The 19223-nt window shown below is 39.4% G+C and overlaps 1 protein-coding gene across 1 annotated transcript in view; it reads left to right on the top strand.

The window, feature by feature from the left end:
* Nucleotides 1–5183: 5183 nt before the first annotated feature.
* The window catches only part of mboat7 (membrane bound O-acyltransferase domain containing 7), a 32864-nt gene continuing 18824 nt past the window's right edge, over nt 5184–19223 (top strand). Inside the window, exons 1-5 of the mRNA XM_039741580.1 lie at nt 5184–5258; nt 7215–7314; nt 7462–7591; nt 11471–11597; nt 11751–11907. Coding sequence (XP_039597514.1) covers nt 7239–7314; nt 7462–7591; nt 11471–11597; nt 11751–11907 — 490 coding nt within the window. The 5' untranslated portion in view covers nt 5184–5258; nt 7215–7238. The remainder of the gene's footprint in view (nt 5259–7214; nt 7315–7461; nt 7592–11470; nt 11598–11750; nt 11908–19223) is intronic.

Genomic DNA, 19223 nt, shown 5'->3' with positions numbered 1-19223 from the left:
TAGCGTTATTGCCTTGCAGTAAGGAGAAGGAGGTTCACGTCTCAGGTCCTCCCTGCATGGAGTTTGAATGTTCTCCCAGGGACGGCGTGGGTTTCCGCTGGTGCTCTGGTTTCCTCCCTCAGACCAAAGACATTCAGGTTAGGTAGATTGGCAATCCTAAATTGACTCTGGTGTGTGTGTTCACCCTGGGATTGACTGGTCCTCTGCTCAGAGTTTGTTACTGGCCCCAGCACCCCCTGCAACCCTGTTCAGGACTAAACATGTTAGAAAATGACTGCATATTTAAATAGTTCTGTCAGTGAGCAAACCTTTACTATGATCTTAATGAAAACAATAATGTTGCGAAAAAGAACATGAAAGCTTGTGGAAAAAGTTGAATTAGAACATGCAGTTAAAATCTTTGGAGCCAGTAAGGTAGGGCGTGGACAATTCTGAAAGGCCACATTAAATAATGTAATAACATCTGTTCATCCAACCATCTTCCAAACCTGCTTAATCCTGGCTAGGGTAGTGGCCTTACACAACCCATGGACAGGGTGACATACCATCACAGGGTGAACACACACACTAGGGCCAATTTAGCCATTTGGACTGTGGGGGGAAAGAAAAAGTAGAACCTGGAGTAAGCCCACTCAGATACAGATGACACACGCAAAGCCCATGCAGGGAGAACCCAGGACAGGAACCCGAGGCTCTTTGTTGCAAGGCAGCAGCGCTAGCACTGTGCCACACTGCAATAATATCCATCCATCCATTTTCTAACCCGCTGAATCCGAATACAGGGTCACGGGGGTCTGCTGGAGCCAATCCCAGCCAACACAGGGCACAAGGCAGGAACCAATCCTGGGCAGGGTGCCAACCCACCGCAGGATGCAATAATATCATTAATGTAAAATAATGCTTATTTAATTGTTTAAGTATGCAATGCAGTCTTCTTCTACAATTCAAGTTTTTACTTGTTGAAACATTTAAGGGAGAGATTTGCATTGGTGTATCAAACCTTAATTAAATCTTTCGGGGCACAAGCTATCCTATGATACATTTAACAAGTGTTAAAACTGAGGTTCATTTAGCTACAATATTTAATCTTTATTTGTTGCTGCCTAAAAGGTGTGAAGACTCTACCCATCATCATTCCCCACTTCCTCAAAATGAGCAGACCATATACTTCCTTTTGGTGAACATTGTTAATGCCACTCTTTATTATTTACAAGTTAAATAACAATTAAAAATGTTAGCTACAGATAAAAAATAGAATGCAACATCCATCCCCTTACTCACCTGAGTTGGCTTACTCTCAGCTGGCTCACAACAGCCCTGCTTTCTTACCATGGGTTAATTTCTTGGAGCTTGCAAGTCGAACTCCCCTTTACCTTGTGTTGCTGCCTGCTGATTCCGACAACAAGCAATTGCTACTATCAAGTATGGCAGAATTTTGCAATCTACCTATTAGCTGTGATGTTGCTAATTTAAAAGGAGCAGCACGATTGCATTTTGTCTAGAACAGCAGAAGGGCATGAACTGACCCTGAGATCTGTTGAAGATATTTGTATTTACCAGCATATCAAAAAAAATCAATATCCTGAACAAAAGAGTATAAATACGCTACATTTATAGGCATGCATACATTAAAAGTTTATAATGTACTGTGTGAAACATAAATTTGTCCTTAATATAACAACTGACACAAAGGATTGTATCTTTATGTTTCAATTATGACACATTGCATTGTGTTACACATAACTTAAATACTAATTACACAGAATGTAACTGTACAAGCAACACATTTTGCAGTGTGCGCCTTCTTCGTAGTATTGTAACAAGCACTGAGATGAAAATACCAAGACACATACCAAATGAGAGTTAAACCCAAAAGCAGGGGCATTTATTTAACAATGAGCTATTCGGCGGTTATGGCTGTGGGAAACAACTCATAAAATAACAATTACTGAAACCTGCCAGATTTATTCCTTTTCTGCAGATGTATCCACTCTTCCATTGTTCCTGATTGACTTCCAGAGTCACATATGGTGTCTCTCTCCATAATGCACTTTATCTTCCTCGAAGCTGCATTTATCCAGTGCCCAGGGAGTTTCTTACCACTTTCTTGAATCGTCTATCCATGGAAAAACACTTATGTCAGGTTGCTGTTCGTTGACTATAGCTTTGTTTTTAATACTATTGTGCCCACAATCCTGGTGCTGGAACTCAGAGACCTTGGTCTGAGCAGCTCCGTCTGTGTTTGGACATTTGTCTTCCTGACAAATAGGCCCCAGTCAGTGAGGATTGGCAACAGGTACTTCTCTACACTGCACCCCAACTTTGGCATTACACAAAGCTGCTGCATTAGCCCACTGCTATGCTGTCTAAATCCTATGAATAAATAGAAAACCATGAGGAAAAGCATCATCAAGTTTATGGATGACATCACCATAAATTGGTCTCATCAGCAATGATGATGACCAGATGCATCATGGTGTGGTTTGGTAACTAGTCTTGCCAGGATAGCAGGTTCCTCCAAATACTGCCCATACTGGTTCTAATATAATTGGGGCTGACCTTCCACACCTTCATGCCATCTATTCCGCACACTATCTGAGGAGAGATGAATCCATAATTTCTGATGCCAGCCATGCAGCTCATCCACTGTTTTCACTGCTGTCACCTGGTAAACTCTACTGGAGCCTCATCACTTGCTCCATCTGCTTCAAAGACATCTTTCTCCTCTAGGCTATAAGGTCACTGAACTCTCGGTAACCTAAACTTACCTGTCGTATGCTGTACACAGCTGCTGGTTTGCTATATGCTTTTCCTTGTCTTCTTAAAGAGTCAAGGTTGGTGGGCTGTCAAAAGGCAGGGCCTGTTAAGCCCATTGTGGCACTTCTTGTGTGATTTTGGGCTATACAAAAATACACTCAACTAAAGGATTATTAGTAACACCTGTTCAATTTCTCATTAATGCAATTATCTAATCAACCAATCACATGGCAGTTGCTTCAATGCATTTAGGGGTGTGGTCCTGGTCAAGACAATCTCCTGAACTCCAAACTGAATGTCAGAATGGGAAAGAAAGGTGATTTAAGCAATTTTGAGCGTGGCATGGTTGTTGGTGGCAGATGGGCCAGTCTGAGTATTTCACAATCTGCTCAGTTACTGGGATTTTCACGCACAACCATTTCTAGGGTTTACAAAGAATGGTGTGAAAAGGGAAAAACACCCAGTATGCGGCAGTCCTGTGGGCGAAAATGCCTTGTTGATGCTAGAGGTCAGAGGAGAATGGGCCGACTGATTCAAGCTGATGGAAGAGCAACTTTGACTGAAATAACCACTCGTTACAACCGAGGTATGCAGCGAAGTATTTGTGAAGCCACAACACGCACAACCTTGAGGCGGATGGGCTACAACAGCAGAAGACCCCACCGGGTACCACTCATCTCCACTACAAATAGGAAAAAGAGGCTACAATTTGCACGAGCTCACCAAAATTGAACAGTTGAAGACTGGAAAAACGTTGCCTGGTCTGATGAGTCTCAATTTCTGTTGAGACATTCAAATGGTAGAGTCAGAATTTGGTGTAAACAGAATGAGAACATGGATCCATCATGTCTTGTTACCACTGTGCAGGCTGGTGGTGTTATGGTGTGGGGGATATTTTCTTGGCACACTTTAGGCCCCTAAGTGCCAATTGGGCATCGTTTAAATGCCACGGGCTACCTGAGCATTGTTTCTGACCATGTCCATCCCTTCATGACCACCATGTACCCATCCTCTGATGGCTACTTCCAGCAGGATAATGCACCATGTCACAAAGCTCGAATCATTTCAAATTGGTTTCTTGAACATGACAATGAGTTCACTGTACTAAAATGGCCCCCACAGTCACCAGATCTCAACCCAATAGAGCATCTTTGGGATGTGGTGGAACGGGAGCTTCGTGCCCTGGATGTGCATCCCACAAATCTCCATCAACTGCAAGATGCTATCCTATCAATATGGGCCAACATTTCTAAAGAATGCTTTCAGCACCTTGTTGAATCAATGCCACGCAGAATTAAGGCAGTTCTGAAGGCGAAAGGGGGTCAAACACTGTATTAGTATGGTGTTCCTAATAATCCTTTAGGCGAGTGTAAATTATATTGTATTGTATACAGGTATGTGCAATTTTATTGTATGTTATGCCATCTGCACTTTTTTAACTACTGTTAAACAGTGTAATCTATATGTCTGCACAGTTCTGTTTTGTATAATGCCTCACTATGACTAGAACTGCCAAATCAGAAGTTTTCTGTCTTAACACATTTTCTTTCTTTTTAGTCAGTATAGTGTGTGTTCAGACCAGTGTGTTTTTTTATTTATTTATTTATTTATGTATATATGTATGTATTTACTTATTTGAAAAGAATCTGTAAAAAGTTAAGTTTCCCCCGGGGACAAAATATATCTATCAGACAATTTGTCTACTAGTCCTACTTATCTACACATCATCATGTTGTCTTATTGTCTGTACATACCGCCATGTATTCCTCATCACAATTGTGGAACAAGCATTACACCATGCGGTATATGTGACAATAAAGATCAATCTAATCCAGACCCTCCTATCTTCAGGACATTATGCCGCTAGGAAAGTATTTTAAAATGCTGACTGATTGATTTGCTTACAAGTTTCATTTCCATTCCAGAAGTATTTTTTAATTCACTTCTTCATGTGACCGCATTGTTGTTGGCTAACAGTCAGTCATTTCACGCAACTGAGAAATCCTGGTAACTACTAACTTTTTCCATTCATCAATCTTTATAACCCGCCTTTAATTAGAATTTTCTTCTTAGATGAGCTGTTAGCAGAGTGGATGTTTGCATTACTCTCATTCTTAGCATAAACAGCTGGTTCCTAAACAGAAATAAAAAAAACAAATTTCAAGAATAGGAGAATTAGTACAGACTACGGCGCAGAATCGTACAAAATATATTAATGCTTCTTATGTTACGGGTTCAAGAAGCAGCAAGTTCAATGAAAAGCTCGACACCGTAACTAGAGCCAGCTTGTTGGGGGCGTGTTATGAATAACTTTAAAGATAACTGGCATTCATTGATCCAATGAGAATCGGTGCTGAGTAGAGAGGCAGTGTTAGCTGTCAACATCTAGCCAATAACAAACATTAAGTGCTCCGCTGATAGTTTTCCGGGTGCAACACTCTGCGTGGGAAGTAGTGGTTCGAAGGTTGAAAATTTGAAAAGGGGAAGGTGTGAGAGGCAGGGTATGTGTATTTTTCATTGCTACTTTCGTCTTTAGTCAAAAAGTGTCCGTTTCAGAAACACAATCGAGTAAAGTAGGAGAATTGTGAAAGTCGTTTTTGTGACAGCACTGTGTCATTCCTTCATTTTTGTTTTTGTAAAAGAGTTAATAATGCTTCGGATTGAGACGTGTGTTGTGAAATAGGAATTTCTGCGCGGTAGGAATCGCAGCTGCCTCATTTTACATTAATCGAATATGAACACTGCGGCTGTGTATGTTATGTGAAGCAGCTTGATAAAGTAAACTGTGCTCCAAAAAACCTTAGCTTTGTGTTAATACCATTCATACTTGATGTATTTGGGTACAGCGTGAAGGGAGGTACCCAGGTTCTTAAAATAGGTTAGGCGTCAGTCAGTGCCAGCTACTTTGAAGTAGTTTATGGATCTGGGGATTGGGCATATGGATTTTTCTTGCGGTTAGCCCAGTGGTTGATATTAATAGTGACCAGATAGATCCTACAGGCTGGGCAGAATGCCAATGTTTCTTTGGTCCGAAATGAACTATTACAGAAAACGGCCCACTATGGCAGGTCTTGATTTCTAATGCAAGTCGCGTAATTTCTTCGGTGATGTGTAATACAATTTTATTGTTAAAAAAGCCAGTTGAACATTAATCTGACTTTACAGCAAAAGGTAAACTTAAGGAATATAAAGTGTACTGTAAAGTCCGCTATAAGGTTGTGCTATTTACTGACATAATTTGAACCATGGACGTAGCTTTCTGTGCTTAGTTTGCATGGTCTCACCTCGTTAATGTGGGGTTTCTGCTGCAATACTAAAACATAATCTTAGACTGACTGACAACCCAAAACTGACGTTATGTTAGTGTGGACATATATGTAATCTGTATCCACAACTGGAAAGGTAAGACAGCCCTTAAAAGTGATGCTTTTGTATATTGGTGCATATATGTGGTGTCCTACCAGTGGTAAGTCGGGTAGCCTGTTGATTTCAGATGCATACAAACCAAGAAGAGATAGAGAAGAGAGTCCATAAGCCTCATTAGTGCTGCTTTTTCATACAAGGCTACAGTGTTTTTCAAAAGATTATTGTTTAATGATATGATTTGTTCACTGAGGTCTGAAGTTTCTGGTCAAGTCTTTCTGCTGATCTTGTGCTATCATAATTGCTAATTCTGTTGGAAATAACAACAGATCACCATATAATATGAGTAACTTCATACACTGGAATAAAAATAATAATCATCCAAATTGTCAATTTGGCCTAACCAATCTCCGCTTGCATCCAGTAAGACTTTTTTTTCTACAGCCTTTACATTTAGAGTACATTTAGAACTGCGATATTACGCATGGCTTCTTCAGTTGCAATCAAGACTATTGCACTTTTCTCTTTTCAGGTTGAAGTACTGTCATTTTTTTTACCAGTTAATTTATTACTACTTAATGCAGAAGTACAATCCAATTTCCATGCATTTTGACAGCTGTTTATGCAGTGCAGGCTTGCAGGAAACCAACATTTACACCAGCAACACAACTCTGCCCAGGGAACCATTCCACAGGGCACACTCACTCACACCAAACCAATTTAAAGTTATTAATTAACCTACACCTACTGCACTGCCATGCTTCCCTTAATAGCATTATGTTATTCATTATATTACAAACTCCGTGGCCACTAGGAACGTTACCTGCACATTTCTAGTAGGTTAATGTGTTTACAATAGTCTGTCAATCAGCCAAATAAGCCAAAATTAATAAAACATTAATTGAAACATGTTCATGCTTATTGTTGTGTTTTGTTGTATTTGTTATTATGACTGTTTGTTCAGTAACCTTATGAGCTGTGGATAAAAGTTACCTCTTAATCTTCTTGAGGAAGTGTGAATAGTCCTGCCTGAATTACTATTGTGATCAAAATGGAAGGTGCATAATAAAATTGTTTCCTTGTTTTGCTTATAGCCCAGCCCTCCCCTGGACACAACCATGACTCCAGACGAGCTGATTTATATAGCAGTCTTGGCCCTGTCAATTCCAGTTGGATTCATTTTCAGGTATCTAAGTAAGTAAGTGAGTCACTTGACTATTTCGCAACATCTTCCTATATCACCATGGGTATCTGCATAGTTATCCTGTGCAGGAGACCATAATCTCATGTCAGTCTATGTTTGCACTTATCTAATCTAAATTTATTTTGCATTTGCATTAGGTCCTCCATTAAAGCAAGCCGTATCACTCGTACTCGGCCTGGCTGTTGTTTTAACAACCTGTGGGTTTCATATTCTTCATTCACTAATTACAGTAATTGGATCCTGGGTGTTAATCAATTACAACTGGAGGTGAGAATTGTTGTTATTTCACAATTTTTTTTGCTAAAACTTACATGAATATATCTTTACTGTTTATTTTCATCAGTTTCTTCCTGTATTTTTAAGGTCAAATTTTCTCCTTCTTGCATTCATTTTTTGTCTGCATATTTCCTTATGGCCCAGCAAAGTTAAAGCTCTACTTTTCTATAAAAGTTACTCCCTAAAAAGTATATAAATAAATAATCAAAGCACACACAAAGAGACTAAACCTAGAATCAAGATATTAAATAAGAAAAAATTAAGCATTAAGCACTCCACTAGAACATCCCAAACTAACACAGGCTTCAGAAACTGGAAACCGCCTTTACTGGATACAGACAAGAACGGAAATGTTGGTTGGCCATTAAAGCATAATACATTAAGAGCCCTCCCTTGATAAATAACAAACAAAACAGGAGATGAGACTGAGATGACCTGGCAGAGATAACAACATCATAAAACCTGAGCCCTCACTTATACATAAATTAAGTGATGTGCAACAACTGCTATGCAGCAGACATTTTGGTATAAATTAGAACCTAGAGAATTTTGAGAATGTAATGTTCTTCTGCATGCTTCTTCTTTTCTTTCATTTAGTCAGTATTGCTGGGTATTGCACAAGTGGGAATAATATCTGTTTCTTTTTGGTATGTTATGACGAGGCTTTGTTACTGCTCTTGGCATACTTTTGAGGTTCTCAAAATAGGAAAAGATGTAATAAATTATATCCGTAAAGAAATATTTCTGACTCATGAAAAGTATATTCAGTCATTCAACAGTAAAACAGAACAAGGAAAATATCGTGTACCTATTTTATATTAATTTTCAGTTTTTTAAATATCTGTTTGATGGCAAATATTTATCACTTATAAATGGAGACCTGGGTTCGCTTCCCTGGTCCTCCCTGTGTGGAATTTGCATGTTCTCCCTGTGTCTGCGTGGGTTTCCTCCGGGTGCTCTGGTTTCCCCTCACAGTCCAAAGACATCCAGGTTTGGTACAGGTTAGGTGATCCTAAATTGTCCCTAGTATGTGCCTAGTGTGTGTGTGTGTGTGTGTGTGTTCTGAGGTGGGCTGGTGCCCTGCCAGGGATTTGTTCCTGCCTTGCGCCATGTGCTGGCTGGGATTGGCTCTAGCAGACCCCAGTGACACTGTGTTAGGATATAGTGGGTTGGACGATGACTGACTGACCTATAAATGAGTAGGGTTTAAGGCAGTATTTAAAAAGTTTTTTATGCCTCCCTGAATGGTCCTGTTCGATGGCATACCATTTAATTTTGAAGATAGTTTGAACAGTCTTGGGAGTTTGGACTTTGATTACAAGATAAGCTGGGGATATGTCTGGCCAGCATTATATTATGTTCAGAATTACACTATAAATTAGTACACGTTGAAACAGTTTCCACTAGTGAACTGCAAAATGTTAGGAGTCCAGTTTTTGGAGTGCAATTAGCACCACCCTTAGTCCTAGGAATATTATGAATTCCTCTTGGCAGGGACATAGTGACATGTCACACTTTCCACAGATTTAGGGTATAGTGACAGATCCCTCTTGTTTTTTAGATGAATGGACAGTTGTTATTCTGTCAGGTGCTGTCGTACTATGGTCCTTCAGTATAGATTATTTGAATCCTGGATTTATGGAAATAGATGTCCTCTTTTCCGCCTTCCAATCTGGTTAACAAATGTCCTCTGCAACTGTTGCTTGTCTTTTATTGATGGCAATACTAGAATTAGGTAGGCCGACTGCTACTCTTTCCAGTCAGATGGGGTTATAAACAGTAGATTATACATTCTAACACACCTTTCTGTATACTGTTGTTTAACTGTATGGTTGGGTGATTTTAGTCGGTCTTCAATCCTCTAGGATTTTTAACCCCCCTCTGTCAAATTAACCTTTGTGGACTATGGCCGGCAGCTTATCCCGGCCAATACCCCCAAGCCGCCGGGTGGAGTCCTCCCTGTAACGTGGAGATGCCCCGGGTTCCAGCAGAGCATCATGGACCTTGGAGTTTCCCTTCACAGCCCTGCTGGATACCATGGGGACCACCAGGGGATGCTACAGGGAGGCACAGGGACTTCTATTTGCCTTATAACCTGGAAGTACTTACCAGTTGAGGGGACAGAAGCAATGTTGTACTTCCGGGTCAGGTGAAAACTCCTTTTCTTTAACACGGAAGTGTTAAGAGTCACATGGGCTGAGGGACAGAAACACTTCCAGGTCGAAAAGTATAAAAGGACTATGGGTAACCCCAGCAGGGTGAGCCGGAGTTGGAAGTGTGACAGAGCTGCTGGGAGGAGTGGAGGATTGATTGTTTATTGTATTGTTTATTGGAGTAGTGTGGAATAGTGGTACTTGTGCACAGTATTAAAATAAAAGATACAAATATTGGACTTATATCAGGTGTCTGACATGTCATCGGAGGATTCAAGAGGCGCCTATATAGCTTAATTACAGCCCCAGGACTGCATGCATATTATTTGTTTGCGCGATCATTCTAGTGACTTAGCTCATTCTGTTTGCATAATCAGTAGTGTAAATGTGCCCAGGACCTGTCTCCACATTCCACAGATTCAGTTTGAATTTTACATGTGTAATCTAAAAATAGTTTTTTTAAAAAAAAGTGATTTAAGGAAGAGGAATAAAAATAATCAATCTGCTTTATTTTTAAAGTAGCTCAGCTAGACCACAACACAGACTCTGTCTGCCTTGCTTGTTAATTTTCTCCAATCTCATATCCTTTTCTGCAGACACACTCTATTGTGAGCACCCAAACAGATATTCTTAAAATGGACTGGGAGATGTGCACAATTATAAAAACTGAAACAAAAGCGTTTTTCTAGAACACTAAAGTATTGTTATCAAAAATATAATCCAGTAGGCTAAACTATAAGCAAAACCAAAACTACAAGGATTCATTACCATAACTACGAGAATGTCACCAGAACCAAAACACTAAGACTATGATCCAAATCAAGAAGTGGACAGCTAGGAGTCATTAACCAGATACCTAAGTCCTAGTTGAAGACTAACACTGTTTAAATATGTAATCTTGGACTGGGAGCTGAATTTTATAACAAGAGTGTTTGTGATATTATGTATAATTTCTACTAGGAGGCATTCCTTACCAACGGTGCAGGGCATCCTAGAATTGAACTTCACATTTTCTGTTTGTTTGCAAAAAAATATTGATATTAAATACATTGGAAAATTGGGGCCTATCCTTGAAGCATTGAACACAACACAGAAACTAAAAGTGATTAATTGATATGTAAGTCACACACACACATCAGTGAACCTAACTCTCTTTTCAGTTTGCTTATTGATGTAAAATGCACACAGTGCCTTTGGTAAGGGAAGCTACATATAATTAATGGACAGGTAATCAAATGGAATGGAAACCAACACATATTGGGAAAAATCCTTTAATTTTTTGCATTAATTCGATATACATTGCCCAATCTGCGCAATCAAACTTATGAGCACAGAGGCCAGAAACTATGCCAGTACCCCTGGATGCAAAACAGGAAACAGCCCTGGATAGGAAACCTGTCCATCGCAGGGTCCATTCGCAAGCACCTACACACAGACCAGTTTGGGTTTGTCATTTAACCTAACCTGCATGTCTTTGGGGATGTGGGGAAAACAAAAATGTGCATGTATGAGGTAAATGTACAGATTGCACACAGAGACCAGGGGTTGCAGTCTTCCCTATTGTGATCAAGCATAATGGATGAGATCAATTTCTTTATCTTGCTATGTTGAATTACGTCTTAGTAGTGTGGTGTGCTACAAAAAATAACTTGGAATGTAGTGACCTTATTTTTTTGCTCACCTTTTGTTAATCATTCCATCTTCCATTTTTCCCCAGGTCGGCCCCCAATCTCACTCTTTTCTGGACCTTCTCATACCTATTCTTTTTCAGACTTGTAGCATGGTTTGGACTTCCTTCTCCTACACCTATCACCAATGCCGTGCAGCTAATTTTGACCTTAAAGGTGAGAATGTGGAAGGTGGTCAGCATATTTTCCATGCCACTTTAATCAAACTTACTGCTTTCAAAGGGTTATCAAAAACTGCATTTAATATTATAGCAGTCATACAAAATATTCTGAGTTACTGACTCATGTTATTTTTCTTGATCATTTTAGATGGTCAGTTTGGCCAATGAAGTTCAAGCATTCCACTTGGCCAAGAAAGAAGAATCAAGCTCTTTTAGCAAGTCTGGAGTTGTTTGCTCAATCTTGCAACTGCCTTCACTTTATGATGTACTGAGCTATAGCTACTGCTATATTGGTATAATGACAGGTTGGTTATTGTCCTATTATTTTCATATGATAAACTATACATCCCTTTTTTAATATTTGTTTTCGGCATACATACTTTTGCTTTCATCATATGATAAAACAAAGCATCAAAGCACATCACATCACTTAATTCACACATCTTGTTTTGCTTTAGAAAACCTGTAAAATCGATCACTTTATAAAAAATTCCAGTGTATGTTTTATATATTTTCACTGTCTACTTAACCTGTAGGTGAGGGTTTCTTTTGCTTTTTTTTTTAAGATTAGAAATGTGGGGGTTGTCAATTTTAACATATGTCTTCTTCAAAACAAAATGCAACATTACCGACCTGATCAGCAACTTCTATGAATAGTAAAAATAAAAAGCTGTCTTTTATCAAACTAATTTTGGAAAGATGGATCATAGATTTTCCATTAGACAATGCTGCCTATCATCCAGTCCTTAGGAATCTCCATAGTTTTCGGGGACTTCCAAAAAGTAAGACTGACATTGATGGGAATACTCCACCTAAAAATGTATATTTTGTTATCTGTTACTTACCCAGCGTTGGTTTTACTGATGGCATATCCTCACAAGACACACATACTGGCACTATTCCTTGCTACGTCATTATTAATATTTTTTTTACTTTTTCACTCACTGGTGAGACTGTAATTAGGATGTAGCAGGTTTGATAACATATGACTGACTGACTGGTGAGACTGCCAAGCATGAAGTGCTTATGGTAATGTTGCTTGATTCCTGTTTGTAGTGCCCAGATGGTGTCTTATGCTATAAATGTATTGTGATGTGTCTTGTTGCTTCATGGACAGCTGTGAGGAATGAGAAGCGGGGCTGTGGTGAAACCCAGAGGAAGGCGCTTTTTGGGAGGGTACAGGACAGGTCTGTAGAAAGAGCGGAGTGACTGGGGTGAAGGACAAGATTGTGCTTTCTCGCCCAACAGGCTGTGCAGTTTAAACTTGTGCATCTAGATGTCAGTAGTAGACTGAAAACAAGATGGCAGTGCTGATGCTTACCTTTTATAGGGTGAAGCTGCATGGTATTTTGATAGGTCTTATTTTGAAACAACAGTTGCCTGAATATGACTAAATTTTTTTTTTTTTTTTTTTTTTTTTTTGATGTGCTGGATGCCGCTGCGGCCATTACCATAATAGCAAGGTAAAAAAAAAAATCAAGTACAAACATACATTTGACATCCAGCATCTTTAACCTAAGTTTGGATATACTCGAATGTTTACTAATTTTTAATTTGAATATTCAAACCTTATTTTTCTGTGTAATTGGACAGCCTAGTACACAATGTTAACTTTCCAATGCAGAGCAAACAGGCTTGCAAATTCCTGTGCAATTCCAGTCACCAGTTCACCATCGGAGAGATTGTTTAGTGCTAGGGGACAATGTTGTTGTGTGTCAACATTCTTGTCTGAAACCAGTAAAGTTGTGGATTTCTTGATTAAAAAAATCTGTAAAGAACACAATGAGTGTTGAGCAGAAGTAGAGGTATCAGGTATTATGTAAGACTTCTGTTTGGAGTAATTTTAAGATTTTAGCCATTCTGCACTATATCCTATAGTGGCAGCCTTTGTGGATTAAAAAGTTCAAAAGTTAAATGCTGTTATCTGCAAATAGATGTTTTATTTCAATTTCAATTCATAATATTTTGTGTAGCGCTTGTATTCTATGTCTGTTATATTTAGCGATCATGTTTTTGATAATTATTCCTTGGTTTGTCAATTTAAAAGCTAAATGCTGGAAATCAGTAAATGTTCTGTTGATTACAGATATTTAGAAGCTGATCCTGAGCCACAAGTCACAGCTTTCATGATACTTGTTCAATGTTTGATTGTTTTCCGTGTTTTATGCTAATTAAAAATGTAATAAAAACATCATTCCTATATTAGAATATAAAGCAGTTAATATTTTGCTGGTATGTCATGTGGTAATGCTCCATCATATTTTAATTCTGTTACACAGTGAATAGTGAACTGAAGCTTGATGTTTTTTAAAAAAAAAAAAAAAATGAAATCGCAAATCAAATTGTAATTGCAAAATCTGTTAGAAAAATCACAATTGTATATTTTCCCTAGATCATTTAGTCCTACGCTGTTTTCTGATTCTAATGAACAGTTGAAAATACCGCTAAAAAAACAAATGTGAGAAGCAAATGTGAGCGATATATTGTTGCAGGTGCTCTGTGTGTGCTCTCTGTTATTCACTGTTATGAGTGTGCAGGAGTTGATGCGAGTCTGAAAGAACTGACAGCTGTGCTTGTGAAAATATGAACTACAAAATATGCATTTGAATAAAGGGTCACACCCTGTCAAATAGACTGTGTGGACCACCAGGGGGGCGTACAGCCTCCCCAACCTGACACAGACAGGCAGAGACACAAGTTCAGGACACAACACATGTTTATTCAGAGTTGGGGAAGCACTTTGCCTCGCTCCCCTGCAGCAACACAGTATAAAGTACCAAACACACAATAGACAATACAGTCCTTCCTTTCCTTTTTTCTCTTCTCTGTTTTTCTTTTCTGCCTCCACTCCTCACTCAAGCTTCGTCCTGCTTCTTCCCGACTCTGGCTCTTTGAGTGAAGTGAGGCGGCTCCTTTGATACTGCTCCTGGGAGTGTTCCAGGTGAATCGTTAGGCAGATATGGGATCACTCCCAGGTGCGGTGAAAGCCCAATGTAGTGCTGTACAGCTCCCCCTGGCGGTCCCCATGGAACCCAACAGGGCTATCCCGAACTGCAATTCCCATGAAGCTCTGTAAGAATCTGTGGAACCACAGCAACTCAGCGGGTCTGTCCTCCAGCACACCAGGGGAAGCAGTGTCCTATGCACATCTGCTCTCCCGGTCCTTCCGTTATATCAGCCTCTCTGCCGGACAAGGGTTACAGCCATCCGTCACAACTGCTGTTAACGTAACTGATAATGAACCGCTACAGAATATTCAGATTTCAGTTCTCAAAACCCCAGAATCAACACATCTGTCCAACACCAGTAAAGCATGGACAAGGTGGCACAGCACCCACCTTCATGGTTTGAAGTGCCATGTTAGGAGTGACAGGTGTTAGCTAAGTCTCGGTAACTGTAAAATTATTATTTAACTTTAATTATGATCAAATGGGGCGGTAGTAGCACTGTTGCCTTGCAGTTAGGAGACCTGGGTTTGCTTCCCGGGTCCTCCCTGCGTGGAGTTTGCATGTTCTCCCCGTGTCTGAGTGGGTTTCCTCCGGGTGCTCCGGTTTCCTCCCACAGTCCAAAGACATGCAGATTAGGTGTATTGGCAATCCTAAATTGGTGTGTGGGTGTGTGTGTGCCCTGCGGTGGGCTGGCGCCCGGCTCGGGGTTTGTTTCCTGCCTTGCGTCCAGTGTTGGCTGGGATTGGCTCCAGCATGGACCCTCGTGACCATGTAGTTAGGATATAGTGGGATGGATAATGAATGGATGGTCAAATGACTGTCACCTTTGTGATGTTTACGAGTAATTTGTCATTTGTGTAAACCTGGAGCTTCCAAAACGCAAGTTTAAATACTTAAACTCAAAAGACAGTGTTTGCTTTTCTTCTTCTTCAGTTAAATACCAACAGAAAATGGTTTACAGTGGTGTGAAAAACTATTTGTCCCCTTCCTGATTTCTTATTCTTTTGCATGTTTGTCACACAAAATGTTTCTGATCATCAAACACATTTAACCATTAGTCAAATATAACACAAGTAAACACACAATGCAGTTTTTAAATGATGGTTTTTATTATTTAGGGAGAAAAAAAATCCAAACCTACATGGCCCTGTGTGAAAAAGTAATTGCCCCCTGAACCTAATAACTGGTTGGGCCACCCTTAGCAGCAATAACTGCAATCAAGTGCTTGCGATAACTTGCAATGAGTCTTTTACAGCGCTCTGAAGGAATTTTGGCCCACTCATTTTTGCAGAATTGTTGTAATTCAGCTTTATTTGAGGGTTTTCTAGCATGAACCGCCTTTAAGGTCAAGCCATAGCATCTCCGTTGGATTCAGGTCAGGACTTTGACTAGGCCACTCCAAAGTCTTCATTTTGTTTTTCTTCGGCCATTCAGAGGTGGATTTGCTGGTGTGTTTTGGGTCATTGTCCTGTTGCAGCAACAAAGATCGCTTCAGCTTGAGTTGACGAACAGATGGCCGGACATTCTCCTTCAGGATTTTTTGGTAGACAGTAGAATTCATGGTTGCATCTATCACAGCAACCCTTCCAGGTCCTGAAGCAGCAAAACAACCCCAGACCATCACACTACCACCACCATATTTTACTGTTGGTATGATGTTCTTTTTCTGAAATGCTGTATTCCTTTTACGCCAGATGTAACGGGACATTTGCCTTCCAAAAAGTTCAACTTTTGTCTCATCAGTCCACAAGGTATTTTCCCAAAAGTCTCATTGAGATGTTTCTTAGCAAAATTGAGACGAGCCCTAATGTTCTTTTTGCTTAACAGTGGTTTGCGTCTTGGAAATCTGCCATGCAGGCCGTTTTTGCCCAGTCTCTTTCTTAAGGTGGAGTCGTGAACACTGACCTTAATTGAGGCAAGTGAGGTCTGCAGTTCTTTAGACGTTGTCCTGGGGTCTTTTGTGACCTCTCGGATGAGTCGTGTCTGTGCTCTTGGGGTAATTTTGGTCGGCCGGCCACTCCAGGGAAGGTTCACCACTGTTCCATGTTTTTGCCATTTGTGGATAATGGCTCTCACTGTGGTTCGCTGGAGTCCCAAAGCTTTAGAAATGGCTTTATAACCTTTACTTGTAGATCTCAATTACTTTTGTTCTCATTTGTTCCTGAATTTCTTTGGATCTTGGCATGATGTCTAGCTTTTGAGGTGCTTTTGGTCTACTTCTCTTCATTTTGTGTGACAAACATGCAAAAGAATAAGAAATCAGGAAGGGGGCAAATAGTTTTTCACACCACTGTATTTTGACATTGCATATGTATTGTTACAGCATAAGAGTTCATATTAAAAATATTAAATGGATAAATATGTATACAGATGGGGATGGAATGCTTTTGCACACCATTTGGGGAAAAAAAAAAATTAAGACTAAGCAACAAGAACTAGTTCATGTAGTAGTGTAAATATAGAAGATGTCACATGCTAACCTTGCTAGAAAACACTGATGTCAGATACCCAGACTGTCAAACCTGATTTTACTTTCTTAACCATCCAAACACATGAACAAATGTTTGTCTTGTGAAGTCATCATAGATAGGTTTTATTTGTCCCCAAAGGGACATTAAAAAATCAATTGCTTGAGAAACATTTAGAAAACTGCTAAAAATACATCAAATATTCTTCAGTTCTCTGATACAGGACAAGTGACAGAAGCCCTTCTCAGCAGAAATGCATACAAAGCCAGGGACAGTATCTGGACTTGCTCATTTAAAATGAGAAATCAAAATTTTATGTTAATCATCCTCCTGTAGACTACTTTTACATTTTTAATAGTATGATACTGGTAATCATACTAATTTTTTTTTTTGGTAAACTGTGCAGCACTAAACATAAAAGTAATTCCTGGCATGGTTTGTATGAGTTTCAAAGAAACCTGTATTTTAGATTTGCTCCATTTAAGTGGCTGCTACTCAATTCAGTTTATTTTTGTTTAGAGCTCTTTAATGAGTGCAGTTGCAGAGCACTGCGACAAATTCTCAGGTAAAATGCTAGTATGATTGTACAAATTACTAAGTGCAGAATTAGTACACATAAAGACACATGTTTGTTTAAGCACATGGAAAACAAAGTAGAAGCAGATTAACATAAATGGAAACAAACAATATGTTTAGCATTGCTTTATAGCACACACCACAACTTTAAGTTTCTTCATAATCTGTTTAATTGCACCGATTAATTAAGCAATGTAGTTGAAGGTAATGATGGAGTTTGTTACATCGTAATAAATGCGCAGCACAATGGCCTGATCCACGTTGAACCTTCTAAATTTATGTTGGAAAAAATACATAATGATTGGATCTAAAATATATCTTGTTTGCATTATTTTTAATATTCTAGTTGGTTAATATTGCCAAGGGTTCTCAAATATTTATATTTTGACTCCCTTTTGAATCCTCTATGAGTAGCAAACTTTGGCCTATATGAAAAGACGTAATTATGCCAGTAGATGTCCATCGTATTGCCATGGCATCTACCATATGCTCAATATTTGAAAACAATGTCACTGGTTTGTCTCATATTGTTGATGTACAGAATGAATGTTAAGGAGTGGGCACTGTGATGCGAGGGTACCTGTACAGTATATACAGGCAATTGTTTTCTTTGACATCCTTACTAAATCCCCCATGAAGTGTAATTTGATGGTTTTAAAGTGGTGTGATGGGCTCTGACCCATCTGAAATCAGAAACAGACATTTCAGATCAGAGCAAGCTCTTTTGCATGTGTATTTCATTTTATAGGAGAGCTGTTGGCTTAAAGAATATCCAGAATAGGTGGGTGTGCAGGTCACACATTGGGAATTACTGGCTTAGATTTTGGCAACCTAAATTCTTCCATGTTTAAATTAAGTAGGCAATTAATACACAAATTAAAACTTATTTAAATGTTTATACAATTTCACCAAACATTCTTCAGTTTTGTATTAATGTACCGGTAATAATTCTGTTTCCTAATAAAATAAGGTTTATTTGAGTTTCTAATCAGAAATCCATTTAATTTATACAAGTAATAATTACTGCCACAGATAGAGAGAGACAGTAAGCCCACTAAGTAAGAAAGTTGGGCAGGTTTTATATCGAAATTCTACGCATAATGGTCATAACTGGAAGCAGTTTTTCTCCATTTACTGTAATGGAGATGAGCTTCAACGCCGTGGGGGCAGAGTTTCGTGTGACATCATCACGCCTCCCACGTAATCACGCAGTACATAGAAAGCCAGGAAGACCTCAAAAAAGCGCTCAAGAAAACATGCATTATATAATTGAGAAGGCAACGAAACAATAAGAAGCGAGCGAGTGACATATACAACCATATTCATGAGTTCTGCTACTTCGGAAACAAAGCACGATGTAAACCTACACTTTAAATTAAGTTCATAGACAGGCTGCGCTGGCGTTTGTAATTTAGTGCCTGCCCATATAAGGCCGTCCGCCAGCGGCAATCCAATAGCAAACTGCCACGGGTAAATATTCACGGGTGAAGGACTGTGCTTATGGAGACGAAGATGAGATGGTCAGGGTGGTGTTTGACACAAACTCAGCGAAACTGCGAGAGAAAGTTTTAAGTGCCAGGACTAAGGTAACATTAAATAAAGCTATGGACATAGCACGAGATGGCACCA

Source organism: Polypterus senegalus, chromosome 18 (genome assembly GCF_016835505.1).
Source record: "Polypterus senegalus isolate Bchr_013 chromosome 18, ASM1683550v1, whole genome shotgun sequence".
In the NCBI taxonomy this organism is placed as follows: domain Eukaryota; kingdom Metazoa; phylum Chordata; class Cladistia; order Polypteriformes; family Polypteridae; genus Polypterus; species Polypterus senegalus.
The sequence above is the reverse complement of the archived record's forward strand: the minus strand, read 5'-3'. Positions and strand labels throughout refer to the sequence as shown.